The 16,063-nt window shown below is 47.1% G+C and overlaps 1 protein-coding gene across 1 annotated transcript in view; it reads left to right on the top strand.

Moving 5' to 3' along the window:
• The window catches only part of ITGA10 (integrin subunit alpha 10), a 92,729-nt gene that overhangs the window by 45,116 nt on the left and 31,550 nt on the right, over positions 1-16,063 (top strand). Inside the window, exons 9-13 of the mRNA XM_015410805.1 lie at positions 3,771-3,936; positions 5,361-5,428; positions 9,604-9,748; positions 10,703-10,851; positions 13,363-13,506. Coding sequence (XP_015266291.1) covers positions 3,771-3,936; positions 5,361-5,428; positions 9,604-9,748; positions 10,703-10,851; positions 13,363-13,506 — 672 coding nt within the window. The remainder of the gene's footprint in view (positions 1-3,770; positions 3,937-5,360; positions 5,429-9,603; positions 9,749-10,702; positions 10,852-13,362; positions 13,507-16,063) is intronic.

Genomic DNA, 16,063 nt, shown 5'->3' with positions numbered 1-16,063 from the left:
TGGTGACCAGAACTGCACACAGTATTCCAAATGAGGTTGCACCATTGATTTATATAGGGGCATTATATAGGGCCTGGCGTAATCTGGTCCATGGAGTTGCGAAGAGTCGGACTCGACTGTGCGACTGAGCAACAAATTATGATATTGGCTGATCTGTTTTCAATACCCTTTCTAATAATCCCCAGCATAGCACTGGCCTTTTTTATTGCAGTCACACACTGTCTCGACATTTTCAGTGAGTTATCTACTACAACTCCAAGATCTCTCTCTTGATCAGTCTCTACCAGTTCAGACCCCATCAATGTGTATTTATATTTCGGATTTTTGGCTCCATTGTGCATCACCTTGCACTTGGCCACATTGAACCCCATTTGCCACGTTGACGCCCACTTGCCCATTGTGCTGCCCCAGCCAGCGTTAATGTACCTTTAAGAGTAGTTGCACCTGGGAATTGGAGTCCACAGTTAGGGGTCCCAGAAGCTTCCCTCTGACTGGCTCATTAAGAGTAATTTCCTGAGCTCAGAGGCGCAAAGATAGGAGTTTTATTGTTGTTTTCCGTTTCTTTGTCCATCAACCCTTACTGCAAGGAGAGGGGAAGCCCATCTCTTTTCTCACCACGGCTATACAACTCACCTAAATCACAAGATGTAACTTTCCACCCAGCCATCAGCTCGATTGTGAGTAAATGATCTTCTGAATGCATGTGAAGTTAAATAAAGACGATTTAAGCTCTCTTCAGTGGCTGTGCGTTGACTCACACCTGGAAAGCGTTTGCTCTTTTCTTACTGTCCTGTCTAGTGTGAGCTTGCAGCTGAGGCAAACACTTTCCAGGTGTGAGTCAACGCACATGCACACAGGCAAAGCGCGGCGACGCTTGCATACCAACAATAAGAGACTTATAGGCCAAGCCTCTACAACACACATCAACTTTAGCCAGCAGTTCTCAAGGGTTAGAACAGCTCTTTGGCTTCAAAACAAAACTTTGCACTTCAATAAAATCATTGCGTCTCCCTCTCTCTCTCTGTGAAGGGGGGTCCAGGGCTCAGGACCTCGATCCGACCAGCATAGAGCTGCTGGGACAAAGCGCCCAAAACTCCCCCCCCCCTTTCCCCAGGGAGCCAGAGAGAACCCTCCCAGCTAAGATCAGCTCAGGTTCACTAGGGAACACACACAGAGACAGAGGCCATCTCAGCCCCTGAACAAACAACCCATACATTAACATGGTTTACCTGAATTTCAGAAGAAAAACTCTCTACCCTCCCAGTCCAAATGACCCTTTGTCCACACAGCTGCAATGCTGATCGCCAGAGTTCAGGCTTGGACAACTTGGCAGGGGTGAAGGGCTTCTCTCTTCTTGCTTGCCACACAGGACAAGCTGCACGTCCATGGTGTGGAGATTAGCAGTTATCCACATGAGTCTTGATAGGTGAAGCAGGAGTAGATTTCCTCTTCTCCGCTGACAGGTGGAGTGCGCTGGGCTATGGCTTTGGGAAAGGCTTCTCTGCACGTGGGGGAGTAGATCTCCCAACGCTCTCTGGTTTCCAGACAATTTTGCCACCAGAACCTCTTTTCACTAGTCCCTGCTTTTCCTAAGGGAGAGATTCCAAACCCTTAGTTGGCATCTGGGACAGAACACATTAGCAACTCACTCCAGAGATGCAAACTTTTACCAAGGTAGCATATGTGGTCAGGGTTAGCCACCGGATTTAGCCTTGGAGTTCAGGTACCACGTCAGAGACAATTTAGCAATAAGAAGGATCTTTTATTCAGTACAGAGCTTAGCATAGACTACCAGAGATTACAAAAATAATAAAGGCTAGGGCTGTTTGCCTTAACTAAACATTAATGATTCGTAGTTACCCAGTCAGGAATATTTATCAGTCCAAGATAGTCCAAGTACCAAGGGATTTTAAGGAGAAATCCCATCTTTGCACACCCATGTGCTCCAAGTTCACAAAGCAACTCTTTGTCTTCCAAGAGACAGCATTTCAGACAATGTCAGAATAAAGGCTAGGGCTGTTTGCCTTAACAATGTCAAGGGGAGGAAGGGAGAGCTAAGCGACTCACTCCCATAGGGATCAATCAATTATACCCCAATCTAATCATGATTAGCTGTGGCCATTCAGCCAACCACGAGTGGACAGGGGTGTGCCCAATTGTTGGTTGTCATAGCTGCAACATAGGATTGGCTAGAAGTTTGGAGCCCCTCCTGCAGTCAGGTGACCCAAACTCCACAACTTCTTCATTGCCTACGTGACAACACTCATGTGAGGCCTAGTGTGGAGCCTTACAGTCTAGCTTCTAGCATGGAAGTGTGAAGAATGTGGGTTATAAAGTTGTTCAGGCCATCTGGCCTCTCTATTTGGCTTGCAACAGGAAATAAGGAACAGCATGTTATCAGAAAGACATCACAGGAGAAGGCATGTGGATATAGAAAGCTGAAAGCAATTTTTCTATACAAGAATAAAGCAGGGTTTTGGTATATTGTGGCTACTGCTTGCTTCCAATATGCAAAGTTGACAAGCTCCCATATTACATAAATGTAACTTCTGCAAAAGCCTTAGTGCAGCTCCCTGTTTAGAGAAATGTTTGGACTGGAAAAAACCACCAGTGCCCTCAATATATTTTCCTATATGCGTGCAACAGTTCTAATTCTCCTAATTTCCCCACCGACATTTCTAATTAACGATACTGTTGAATTGGGGGCTGGTTTAAAGAAAAAAAAGAGTTGATGTACATCTTTAAAAATCTTATAAATAAATAAATATGTCTTCAGTCAGCAAGGCTTAAAAGTTAAGTTTGTTAAAAATATCTCTCAAAATGAATTTTTAAAAGCAAAAATCTAAAAGCACCTAGAATTTAGGTCACTTTTGCTTTTCAAGTCCCCCCTGAATTTGTGAGAAATTAGCTCTGATCATCATACAGATATAATTAATAACCCAATATATAATGAATGCTTGCTTATCATGTGTGTGTGTGTTGAGAAAAACAAAGAAAAATTTATCCTACTCTTCTGTTCCTCCACACTTTTTCAATCCAGCCTGTGTTTTAAGTTCCCACTAGAAAAGTATTCTTCCTAGAAAAACTTCTATGTATATTGTAAAACATTAAGGGATCTGTGCCAATAAAGTCTCTATAACTGATAGGCTAGACTGCTCTAATGTTACAGAAGGATAGGACAGAATGTTACAGAAGAATTGGACTTGTAGTTGGGTATCCTGTTGGTGGAAAAGGATACAGGATATACAACCCCCAAAATTGCACAATTGGGGAACGAATGCAATGTTGTATATGTAGATGAAAGCAATTTGCCACGTGCTTCCATAATTGACCAAGCTGCTGGGATCTCAGGGGCAGGCAGAAAGGTTTAAGGTAGAAATGGAGAGAAAAGAAGCATAGGTCTAGGAAAGGAGGTAGCAGAAGTCTGAGAAGAAAATTGGCATACCCAGGAAAGAAGAGAAATCCACAAGAATGAGGAGAAGTTGAACAGAGGGAGAAGTGGAAGGGAAATTGGGGGGAAGAATGGATGCAGGTGCCTGGGACCCATTGCCAGCATGCAGAAGGGTGTGAGTTTCTGAAGTTCACATATTGATTTCAACTTTATTGCAAAATCAGCAAGATTTATATTTATATTATATAGACACATTTCTAATGTGCTCCTGCCACACTCCATTTCCCCCCCACAGATAACTTTCTCAGGTGTATGGCATAGGGTCACAATGAGCACTTCTGACACTGGGAAACCCACATTTTGGATGTCTTTTTCTCAGGTGTTGGGGCATTACATCAGGCGGCAGAAAGATCCTGACTCCTTCATCAATGAAATTAAGTATATCGCCAGCGATCCTGATGAGAAGTATTTCTTCAACGTAACTGATGAAGCAGCCCTAAATGATATCGTGGATGCTTTGGGGGACAGGATTTTTAGCCTGGAAGGTACTGGATGGATGTGATCATTCAGATCTAGGTGGGAAGGGAGAGTGAGATTTGAGTCTCCGTAGTTTACGAAGGTTAAATAAAAATGGCACATTAAGTGTGCCTACTGTGGCTGCTACTTACAATTCCAAGTGGTCATTTGTCAATATCAAACCGTGCTGAGATCCGATGGACAACAATCTTTTGTCATCACGACCTAGACAACATCCTAATTCTTCATCTAGTTTTCAAGTCATCCATTACATTTTTATCCCAGTCTTCCTCCAAAGAGGAAGGGCTGTGGTGGCTCAGTGGCAGCAAAGTCCAGGAGAAAATCCACAGTCAAAAGTCGAAAGAACAAGAAGACTGTGAAAAATGACGATAATCAAGATAATAAATATCCCTATATATTGTTTTTCACAAGTTCCGTATAATGCCAATAACACTCACAAATTCCACACTTCTTAGTACAAAACTCTTATTATAAATTCACAAGTTTACAAATTCTTAAATTCATAAATCCACAAATCCAAATCATAAAGAAGATTCCGGATAAGTGTTCCGTTTCAGTTGCCTTCCTCAGAGATGGACAGATATTATCTTCAGTACTGGTTTATTATGCACGTTGATATTCAAAATTTACAATAATTATTTCAAATTTATTTATTTATTTACTTCCAATTTATACTCCGCCTTGCCATCAAGGTTCAAATCACAGAAAAGGAAGAAACGTGAATTTCAAAATGGGCTCGCCGTTATATTTAGTAGGTACAAATTCTCTCATTTCAAAGCTGGTAAATTGTTAGGATTTCAATTTGGGGATTTATTGAATTTGAGAATTTGTAAACTTGTGATGTGAATTTATAATAAGATTTTTCTACTAATAAGTGTGGAATTTGTGAATGTTGTATATTGGCATTATATAAAACTCATGAAAATATTATCTTTATTAGCATCATTTTTCACAGTCTTCTTGTTCTTTTGGCTCAGTGGCAGAGCATCTGCTTGGCATGCAGAAGGTCCTACGTTCAATCTCGTCAGTTCGGAGCCGGGGGTGGGGGATGGAGAGAGAGAGAGAAAGAGTTGCGAGGCCCAGCGGCTCCACGCCGTCCGGGCCTCGCCTCGGAGCCGGTGGGGGGGAGAGAGAGAGAGAGAGAGAGAGAGAAAAGGGGGCGGGGCCGGGGGGGGGGGGGGAGGTCACTCTCACTAAAGATTACCTGGCTGCATGACCAAGCAGGGATCTGAAACTTGATCTCCCAGTCCTAGCCTGACACTATAACCACTAGACAACAGTGATTCTCCTGTGTTTTAAAATGAGTTTTAGTAGATGTTAACTGTGGCCTAAATTATCGTTGAAACGTCTGTTTATCTGTCTTATTAGTGTTTATTATGATGATGCTGAACATGGTTACAAACATTAACCGATTGCCACTTCCCCCACCCAGGGACTCGTGAATATAGCTCTTTTGAGCTGGAAATGTCTCAGATCGGCTTCTCCATGCATCTTCTAGAGGTAAGTGGGCATAATTTTTTACAGATGGGCGATTTCTTCACACATGTTGAATAACGCAATTTCAGTCCACTCCAGCAACCATTTGCAAGTGGATTTTGCCATTTCACACAGTAAAATCCAGTTGCAAAGTGGATTGAAAGTGCATTATTTAGTGTGTGTGAAAGCATCCAGAGTGGGTTTGAGAGCTGGCAATGCAAGCATAAACAGAGTCAATGCCTAGGACCGCCGGGCTTAAAAGTTTGTAACTGCTGTTTACAGTTGCACTGTAAGGCTTCAATCCTGGGGACACTTGCCTGGGAGTAAGCCTCATTGAATAACATGTGATTTACTTTAGAGCAGACCTCCTTAAGAGGGCACTGCCAATCTGCAAACTGGAGAAAGTGGACTAAAGGTTGGCGGGAGTGAGGATAACAGATGATTTTTACTGAAATAACCTTATGATTATTATTATTGTTGTTGTTGTTGTTAAAATTTATTAATGGCCCATCCTCTGGGTGATGTACAGGACATAGCGTCATAAAATGCAAAACATGAAGCATTGAAATTTATGTATAACATTAGTAACAATGGATGTGACCATCCAAGCTCTTTCACCCTCTAGCTTGACCAAGCAGTAGGACTGTATGAATGGAGGGATGGGAAATTTCACACAGTAAAATCCAGTTGCAAAGTGGATTGAAAGTGCATTATTTAGTGTGTGTGCAAGCATCCAGAGTGGGTTTGAGAGCTGGCAATGCAAGCATAAACAGAGTCAGTGCCTAGGACCGCCGGACTTAAAAGTTTGTAACTGCTGTTTACAGTTGCACTGTAAGGCTTCAATCCTGGGGACACTTGCCTGGGAGTAAGCCTCATTGAATAACATGTGATTTACTTTAGAGCAGACCTCCTTAAGAGGGCACTGCCAATCTGCAAACTGGAGAAAGTGGACTAAAGGTTGGCGGGAGTGAGGATAACAGATGATTTTTACTGAAATAACCTTATGATTATTATTATTGTTGTTGTTGTTGTTAAAATTTATTAATGGCCCATCCTCTGGGTGATGTACAGGACATAGCATCATAAAATACAAAACATGAAGCATTGAAATTTATGTATAACATTAGTAACATTGGATGTGACCATCCAAGCTCCTAGCTTGACCAAGCAGTAGGACTGTGTGAATGGAGGGATGGGAATATACGGATGGGAGCAGTATGAGCTCTCAGTTACTTCTTTTGGTTTATAGAGTGCAAAACCAATGAAATGCAATATGAGACACAGGTGAGATAGGGAAAACGCTGCCCCTCATCCCAGATCCCAGAGTCTGCATGGGACGGGCAGGTTTAACGCCCACCAGAATAATGTCCTTGGGTGTTCCCTCTTTACTTTCTCCCAAGGGATTGGTGCTTTTCACAAGGAACACTAAAACATGATTGAGGAATGCTTTAGGATATCCTATACCTGATTTGGGAGGGAAGGTGGCATGGTACAGCCCGATTTCATCAGCTCTTGAAAGCGACACAGGGTCGGTACTTGATTGGATGTGACCATCCAAGCTCCTAGCTTGACCAAGCAGTAGGACTGTGTGAATGGAGGGATGGGAATATACGGATGGGAGCAGTATGAGCTCTCAGTTACTTCTTTTGGTTTATAGAGTGCAAAACCAATGAAATGCAATATGAGACACAGGTGAGATAGGGAAAACGCTGCCCCTCATCCCAGATCCCAGAGTCTGCATGGGACGGGCAGGTTTAACACCCACCAGAATAATGTCCTTGGGTGTTCCCTCTTTACTTTCTCCCAAGGGATTGGTGCTTTTCACAAGGAACACTAAAACATGATTGAGGAATGCTTTAGGATATCCTATACCTGATTTGGGAGGGAAGGTGGCATGGTACAGCCCGATTTCATCAGCTCTTGAAAGCGACACAGGGTCGGTACTTGGAAGGGAGACCACCAAGGAAGACTCTGCAGAGGAAGGCGATGGCAAAACCACCTCTGCTCCTCACTGGCCTTGAAAGCCCCTTGCTGGGGTCACCATAAGTCAGCTGTGGCTTGACAGCACTTGACACACACACACCTGCTGTGAGCAGTGTACTTCAGTAGCTCTTGTTCAGTGCTGTTTATGTATCTCTGTGATTTCACCAGTTTGCCCGAGAGACAGAGAACACAGCCCTTTTAACATCAGGCTTATACTGGTGAATTTCCCATTGAAGAGGTTCTTAAAGGGGAAGCCTCATCACAATGTGAGAAAAAACCTTCTACACTTAACCCTTCTGAGCATTATATATCCCTTTCTCATCGCTGTGAGGGAGATGGATATCCTGTTCCTCAGGCCTCTGCAGAGACACCGAGGCACTCTGAAGGCCTGTACCATCTTAGGAATTGTTAAATAGTGGGTATAACACGGCAGAGGCGAAGGCAGAGTGATTTCAGCAAGCAGCAGTCTATGGCATCTCAACAGGAATGCGTTACGTGGGGCAGCTGCCTTAACTATACACACCTAAGCCACTCCCAGCCCCCCTGAAGTTGGTGAGTTCAAATGGCCTCCAGGCTCCAGATTGGCTGGCTATCCAGGGGCCAATCCACAGGCAGGTTCCAGGATCCTGCCTGCCTTTGTTCTGGGGCTTCAAGCTCCAACTAGGTGGTCTGCCCGGACAAGCCCAGACATGCCTCTCCACGCTCCCTCTAGGTGGCCTGCCAGACAAGCCCAGGCATGCCTCCAGCAGCAGAAGCCAGAGTGGAAGATTGCTCATGTCCAGACGTAGCAGGAACACAGCCTGCAGCTGCAAGCAAGAATCTATGTGGATTGGGTGGGGGGGGGGGGAGGTCAGAGTAATCCTGCATTGGCAGCAGAAGAGGAATTGAGCAGGAGCTCTCTCAGCTTCTTCTTGTATTAATATCTGTGTGCCATCAAGTCGCAACTGACTCATGGTGATGCTGGGATTACAGGGCATTCCCGGCAAGAGAAAAGCAGGGGTAGTTGGCATAGCAACCCCGGTCTTCCTTGGTGGTCTCCGATATTAACCGTGGCCGGCCCTGCTTCGCTTCTGAGCTCTGATGCTTGGGCCAGTCAGGGCTATTCTAAAGCCTCATAAAGCCACATAATAAAAGATGGCATCATAAGAGCAAAGTAGCCATTCTTTCTGAGCTCCCTTCTTCCCAGATTGCACTGGGACGGGAGAGAGAACACGGACACAGTCTGTCCCGTGACGTCCAAAGGGGAGCAGGGAGGGTCCTCTGCCAGAGGGCATTCAGGGTGCCCCTATCTTGGCCCACAGAGGTGGGTGTGGCTGGAGTAGGGTTGCCAAGTCTCACCTTGTTCCGTAGCGGGTCGCATCCATGTCACCAGGAAGTGACGTGACGACGCTGGGCACGCTGGGGGTGGGGCCACGACCATCCGAGGGAAAACCATATGGCATCATAAGAGCAAAGTAGCCATTCTTTCTGAGCTCCCTTCTTCCCAGATTGCACTGGGACGGGAGAGATAACACGAACACAGTCTGTCCCGTGAAGTCCAAAGGGGAGCAGGGAGGGTCCTCTACCAGAGGGCATTCAGGGTGCCCATATCTCGGCCCACAGAGGTGGGTGTGGGGGTTCCCTGCCCCCCAGAGGGACTTGGTAAGCCTAGGCTGGAGGCATCCCCTGCTTCAAGATCCTCCCTCTTCCTGCCCCTTTGTATACGCGCTGCCTGCCCTTCACAGTTGAGAGCCTCTGCTCTGATCTTTCTTGTGGTTGGTTGCCGCCCCTACTCAAGCACCCTACAATGTGATGGGAGAAGAAAACAGCCGTGGAAACTGGAAGGCAGGATTTTCTTGTGGTTGCATCTCTTATTGCTTATAGGGAGCATTGCTACAGAGATCAGTTCCCCTGGAGAAAACGGAAGCCTGGGGGGAATGGGGGTGACTGTATGGCATCACCTCCCTGCTTCCGTCCCCTTACCAAACTGCACCCTTCCCAGGTTGTGCCCCCAAATCTCCAGGAATCTCCCAACCCACAGTTGGCAACTTTGAAGAAGAACCTTGCAGTGATCCACCAGGTTCCTTCACCTTGTGGTGAGATTTCCGACTTAAAAGAACGGCTGAGATGAACCTACCCTTTGTTTATAAGATCCCGGAAGCAAGCTTTTGAACGATAGAGAACCCTTCTTCCTATCGCATGGCTTGGCCGCTGATCCGTTGCTTCTTGCCTGGCAGGACGGAATCCTCTTTGGCATGGTCGGGGCGTACGACTGGGATGGCGGAGTCCTGAAGGAGAGCAGCGGCAGGCGGGTCATCCCTCCAAGGGAAGCTTTTCAGCGAGAGTTCCCCTTGGAACTGAAAAACCAGGCTGCCTACCTTGGTAAGGACGCATGCAGTGTTTTCTTAGAATATAGCATAAGCCCACACAATGTTGCAAAGCTATATATTCCCATGGCCAAGTGGCAAACAATTTTTCCCATGGCTTTTCAAAGGGAGCTTCTTTTTCATAAGACTACAGAAGAGCATTTTAAATAATTAAGAACAGAGTCAACGATTTGTAAACAATACAGTATTAGAGCCAAAGTTAGGAAGTAACACAGAGGTCTGTGGACAGATCCCTCCACAGGTGCCTAGAAGAGTATAACTGTTTAGGATTGCACTGCAGTTAGTTTGAGTTCAGGGGCACCTTTCAGACCAACAAAGTTTTATTCAAGGTATAAGCTTTCATGTACCTTGAATAAAACTTTGCTGGTCTTGTTCCGTCTGGCGCTAAGTCAACAACAGCGCCTTCTGGACGTGATTCAATGCACGGCCAGAGTTAAGTAGAATTAAATAATTTTTTATTAAGCTCCACATGCATTCAGAAGATTTCTGTACTCACAATCAAAGCTGAATAACTGGTGAAATTCACATCTTTGTAATCTAATTCAGTTCACTGGCTTATGGTGAAAAAGATTGCGTGCTCCAACCTCCTTGCCATTTAAAGAGTTGACAAAGGAATGGGAAGAAGGCTGTAAACTCAAATCTCCGCGCCTCTGGGTGCAGGAAAGGACTGTTGATTAGCCAGTCACAGGGATGCTTTTGGATGTCTAACTAAAGACATCCTATCCTATCCTATCTTAAAGATATATGGCAGTTCTACTTAACTACAGTTAAACGCTGACAGATCTTAAAGGTGCCCCTGGACTCAAACTTTGTTCTGCTGCTTCAGACCAACACGGCTACCCCACCTGAATCTAGGATTGCACTGTAAGTGACATGACCAAGGGGACCCGGCTAATCCAGGGCTGAGTTCCTCCTCTTTATTTGTTCCCTGTTGCTCTCTCTTTCCTAGGCTACGCCGTCTCCTCAGTCAGACTCAGGAACGGGAAGAGTCTGTATGTGGCAGGTGCCCCCCGCTTCAAGCACAAGGGGAAAGTGATCCTGTTTGAAATGAGCAGCGGCGGCCGTGTGACTGTCTCTCAGGCCCTCACTGGGGACCAGGTGAGATATGTGACGGGGATGTTGGTTGCAGCTGATTTCTGAGGCTCAGGCCCATTTAGAAGTTGCTCGGTTCCCCAGTCTGAAATAGCCTTCCTGCGTGTTCATCATTCCACTGAATGTGCAAAATGGTATTGCTCAGGAGAGCCTTTTTCTAAAGAGAAGACGGTTGCAGAGTTTAATGTCTGTGAAAAGAACATCGACCGCTTCGTTACATGGTTTATTGAATGCATTGTACTGTTTTATTACATATTAGAAATTGTAATCCACTTTGAGCCTCAGTGAGAAAGGCGGACTATAAATGAAGGATATAACTTTAAGAAAAATCCCTCTGTGAAAGAACGGACCCACGAGCCCTTTGCTGCTCCTTCTGGTTGCCCCCTTCCCCTGGGAGGTCAGAAAACCCCTGTGGCCATCCCAACTCTCCACCTGGCACTGCTGCCCCCTCCCCTTCCTAGGGCTGCCAACCTCCAGGTGTCACCTGGAGATATCCCACTACTACGATTGATCTCCAGCCGACCAAGATCAATTCCCCTGGAGAAAATGGTTGCTTTGGAGGGTGTGGCATCACATCCAGTGTTCCCTCTAAGCTGAGTTAGTGTGAGCGAGCTCAGTTTTTTATCCTCCAGCTCACACATTTTTGTCTCAGCTCAGGAAGGAGGGCTCCAGAGCAAACTAATTAATGCAGGAGCCAAATGGCTCGCTCACAACTTTAATGCCAGTAGCTCACAAAGTAGAATTTTTGCTCACGAGACTCCATAGCTTAGAGGGAACATTGATCACATCCCTGCTCCCTCTCCTCCCCAAATCCCACCCTCCCCAGGCTCCACCCCCAAAATCTCCAGGCATTTCCCAACCGGAAGCTGGCAACCCTACCTCATTCCCGGGAGCTGCAAAAACTGACTGCTTCAGCCAGCGCCATCAGGATAACTAAGGGCTTGAGTGCTCTGTGCTGGGAGCTTGATGGCTCCTTTCTGCAGCCCCCTCTTTTCTGCCTCAAGCTGGGCTCCTGTACATGGACAGAGAGCAGTCACAATATGTGAAATGATGGAGTGAATTGTTGGGTGGAGGGCAGGGTTGGCAACTTCCAGATGGGGGGCTGGAGGTCTCCCAGGATTACAACTGAACTCCAGATAATGGAGATCAGTTCCCCTGGAGAAAATGGCTGCATTGGAGGGTGGACTCTGTGGCATTGTACCCTAAGTGAGGTCCCCCCTCTCCAAACCCCGCCCTCCCCAGGCTCCACCCCCCAAATCTCCAGAATTTCCCAAGTGGGAATTAACAACCCTGGTAGAGGGCATTTCTCCACACCTTCCTTTCCGCCATGGAGCCCTGTTCACACTCCGTTTATATTGTGTAGTGGGTTTTAACCGCATGGCTAGGCCGCTGCGGTTCGCATAGCATCCTGCACGCTTCACTGCTACACAACAAGGACAAAGGGACACGGCCCGTGGGCCAACTATGTACACCCCTGGGGACACCCCCCTAGGTCCCATTGGTGGGTTTGAATCTCCCGCCACCGTCCCATTGGTCCCTCCGTGGAGAGACCAGGAGCCTAGTCCCCATTGTTCTTCCAGAGTCAAGCTCTGGGGTATTCGCTGGCCCCTGGTGGCGGCCAGTGGACACAACAGTTTATCTTTACAGTCTTTTGAAGCAGATTAGGCTGAGAGACAGTGACTAGAGCCCAAAGTTGTCCAGTAGCCAAGTAAGCATTTGAGCCTGGATCTCATAAGAACATAAGAAGAGCTCTGCTGGATCAGACCAACAGTCCATCTAGTCCAGCATCCTGGCTCACACAGCGGCCTCTCAACCAGTTCCTCTGGATGGCTAACAAGAGGGCCTTGCTTTCCCTTATGTTGCCTCCTGGCTCTGGGATTCAGAAGTTTAGTGCATCTCAGCAACCTCAGTGCACCCGTCTTACCAACACACATCACTGGCTGGCTATTTGTAATACAGTGTAGACGGGGAAAGACACTTGAGTTAGTTCAGAGGCACTCTTGTTTGTATTACTTCACTTGTGTACCAGGGCTCTGCATCCATTTGGCCTTTTAAACTGATGGGTGATTTCCCACAAGCGCCGCACCGCGCTCATGCTTCTCTTTGGCCCAATGGTACGTGTCAATTTCACACAAGCTGCTGCGCGACCGCATTTTGCCCTGCAGCTTTGTGCGATTTCCCCCGCGTCTACTCGATCCTGGTTTTTTGAGGATTGGGTAGACGCGGGGGAAATCGCACGAAGCTGCGGGGCAAAATGTGGCTGCGCAGCAGCTTGTGTGAAATTGACACGTACCGTCGGGGCAAAAGGGAGGAGTGAGCGCAGAACAGCGCTTGTGGGAAATGACCCTGATGAGTATTTCAGCTTTCAGGTTACTAGTCCTCCTGGATGCAGAGATGGTTTTGAGAACAGTCAAGCTGATTCTGGCAAGTGGACGTTAGAGGTCTTTTGGGGACAGGGGACATGAAAACTGCCACAAAGTGGAGAGCTCTGTGCAATGACAGCATCTTCTTTCCCAGATTGGCTCGTACTTTGGCAGCGAAGTGTGTCCCGTGGATGTGAATGGAGATGGAATCACAGATGTCTTGCTGGTGGCTGCGCCCATGTATTTGGGTGCACAGAACAAAGAAATGGGGCGGGTTTCTATCTACAAAGTGGGGCAGGTGAGTACATTTCGAGCAGGCAGACACTGTCAAGTGCCTAGTGGTGTCCCTGTAAAATGTATTTTATTTATTTATTTGGAATATTTCTACGCTGCCTCTTCAGAGTCCTGCATGAGGCGGCTTAAATTTAAAAGCGACAGTGTAAAACACAGGCCATTAAACATAAGCAGCATTAAAAACTATCCATAAAACAGGGCAGGCCATTAAAAAGCTGGTAGGATAAACCCCTAATTAAAAGCCTGTCCCCCCCCCCGCATTCTTATTTCCCTTGTTTGCAGGAGTCGTTTCGTAGGAAAAGAGCTAGGGGAACTCATTAGCATAACTCATTAGCATAACTCATTAGCTAAGGCCACACCCCCTGACATCACCGGAAGTGTGTCATAAGGCTACACCCCCTGCCATCACCGGAAGTGTGTCATAAGGCCCAGCGGTGGACCTGCAAGGCCGTTGAGAGTGCAAGGAAGCCCTGCGAAGGCCTCCGCCCCCAATGGTCCCGGCTGACCTGCAAGGCCAGTGGGAGTGCGAGAAAGCCCCGCCAAGACCCTCCCTGGCCCCAGGAAGGCAGGGGTGGGGAGAGGCAGGGAGGAAGCAACTTACCCTCCCTCTTCTCCTGCCTCCTCCTGGTTGAATGAGGTCCGGAAGCGGGGGGCAGGGCTTCGTCGTGTGCCCAGCCTCCCCGCACCTCACCCGGGGGAACGGCAATCCCCCCCGAATCGACCTCTGCTTGGTTGTAAGTTCCTGTTTCTTCAGGGAGGTTTCTGTTCCCCTTCTGTTTGGTTCCCTCTAATGGTCGATTTGATATTACTGTGGTTTACGTCCAGCATAAAAACTTGCAGTTTAAATCTGCAGGGAGATATGCCAGAAATAAACCAATTTGAGATCGAATCGACCACTAGAGGGAGAAAAACATGTGTGGAACAGACCCCCCCCCCTTGCAAACAAGGAAAATGAGAATGCGGAAAAGGCCTAGGTAAAAAGATGTATTTTTAGCCTGATGTCTAAAAGAAAATAAAGTAGGCATCAGGTGAGCCTTAAAGGGGAAGGCATTCCAAAAGTGAGGTGTCGCCACAGAAAATACCCTGTCTCAAATTGCCACGTGCCTCACCTCTGAGCTAGCAGGGCTTGAGAGGCGGAGCTTAAGCGGCAGGCAAGGGAAGAGGAAAACCGGAGTGGTCAAAATCACTAGTCAAGGGACTGTTCTTTAGCTAGTGATGAGTCCATTTCTTCCATTCCAAGACCTTCCCTGTATATACTTGGGGAAGACGTAATGTGTAGTTGGAACCCAAGTGTCACCTTGAAGCACAAGGTCAAGGTCCATCTTGTCCAGTATCCTGTTTCCAATGGTGCCAGATGCTTCTGGGAAGCAGGCAAGTAGGTCATGAAGGCAACGGCCCTCCTCCTGATGTCTATGCCCCCCCTCCCGCCACCCAGTATCTGATAGCCAGAGAAGCGCTGCCTCAGAACTTGATGCTCCATTTAGATTTCACAGCAAGCAGCCATAGATAGTCCTCTTTCAGTCTGGGAGTGTGTCAGATCCTCTTCTCGTGCTATCTAAGCCTGTGGCCATTACCACATCTCTTTGGTCTGTCGGAGGAAGCGGGGACATAAGCCTCCACTCTCATCTTTGGGGTAAAGGGCTCCTCTTGCCCCTAGTGGGCCCACATCTGGGGCATCAGAAAGAGTCCACCATCTTCTTGATACCCATCTTCCCATTCTGGATAGAGATAACTTTATTCTCTCTCTCCCCTGATGCTAGAACTCGGGGGCACCCAATGAAAATGATGGGCAGTAGATTCAGGGCGGACCAAAGGAAAATGCTGCTTTATTTAGTGAGTGGTGGCCATGAGGAGACATGGATTTAAAGGAGGATTAGGCAGCTTCATGGAGGAGAGGTCCATCAGTGTTTACTAACCATGGTGAGTAAAGGGAACTGCCATGTCCACTGAATACCCAGTGCTAGGACATGGCATGAGGAGAAGGCCTCTGTGCCCTGTTTGTTGGCCCTCCAGGGCAACTAGTTGGCTGCCATGGGAAGCAGGATGCTGGACTAGATGGATCACTGGTCTGATCCAGCAGGGTTCTTCTTATTTATTTATTTATTCAATGCATTTATACCCCACCTTTCTCCCTGGTGGGGACCCAGAGTGGCTCACATCATTCGCCTCTCCTCCACTTTATCCTCGCAACTGCCCTGTGAGGTAGGTTAGGCTGAGGAAGTGTGACTGGCCCAAGGTGACCCAGCAAGCTTCCACAGCGAGTGGGGGAATTCAAACCTGGGTAATGAACACACCTGAAGCTTCCTTATATTGAACCAGACCCTTAGTCTATCAAAGTCAGTATTGTCTACTCAGACTGGCAGCAGCTCTCCAGGGTCTCAGGGTCTATTTCCCGGTCCTTTTTTAACCGGAGATGCTGGGGATTGAACCAGGGACCTTCTGCTTGCCAAACAGATGCTCTGCCACTGAGCCACAGCCCCTGGGGTCTTACAGGTACTAGTCCAACACTCTTAACCACTACACCACACTGGCTCTTCTGATGTTCTTATGTTTCAATATTT

The sequence above is a fragment of the Gekko japonicus genome, unplaced genomic scaffold (genome assembly GCF_001447785.1).
Source record: "Gekko japonicus isolate JY-2015 unplaced genomic scaffold, Gekko_japonicus_V1.1 scaffold42, whole genome shotgun sequence".
Lineage (NCBI taxonomy): Eukaryota > Metazoa > Chordata > Lepidosauria > Squamata > Gekkonidae > Gekko > Gekko japonicus.
Note: the sequence above shows the minus strand (reverse complement) of the source record. Positions and strands in the feature narration are given on the sequence as shown.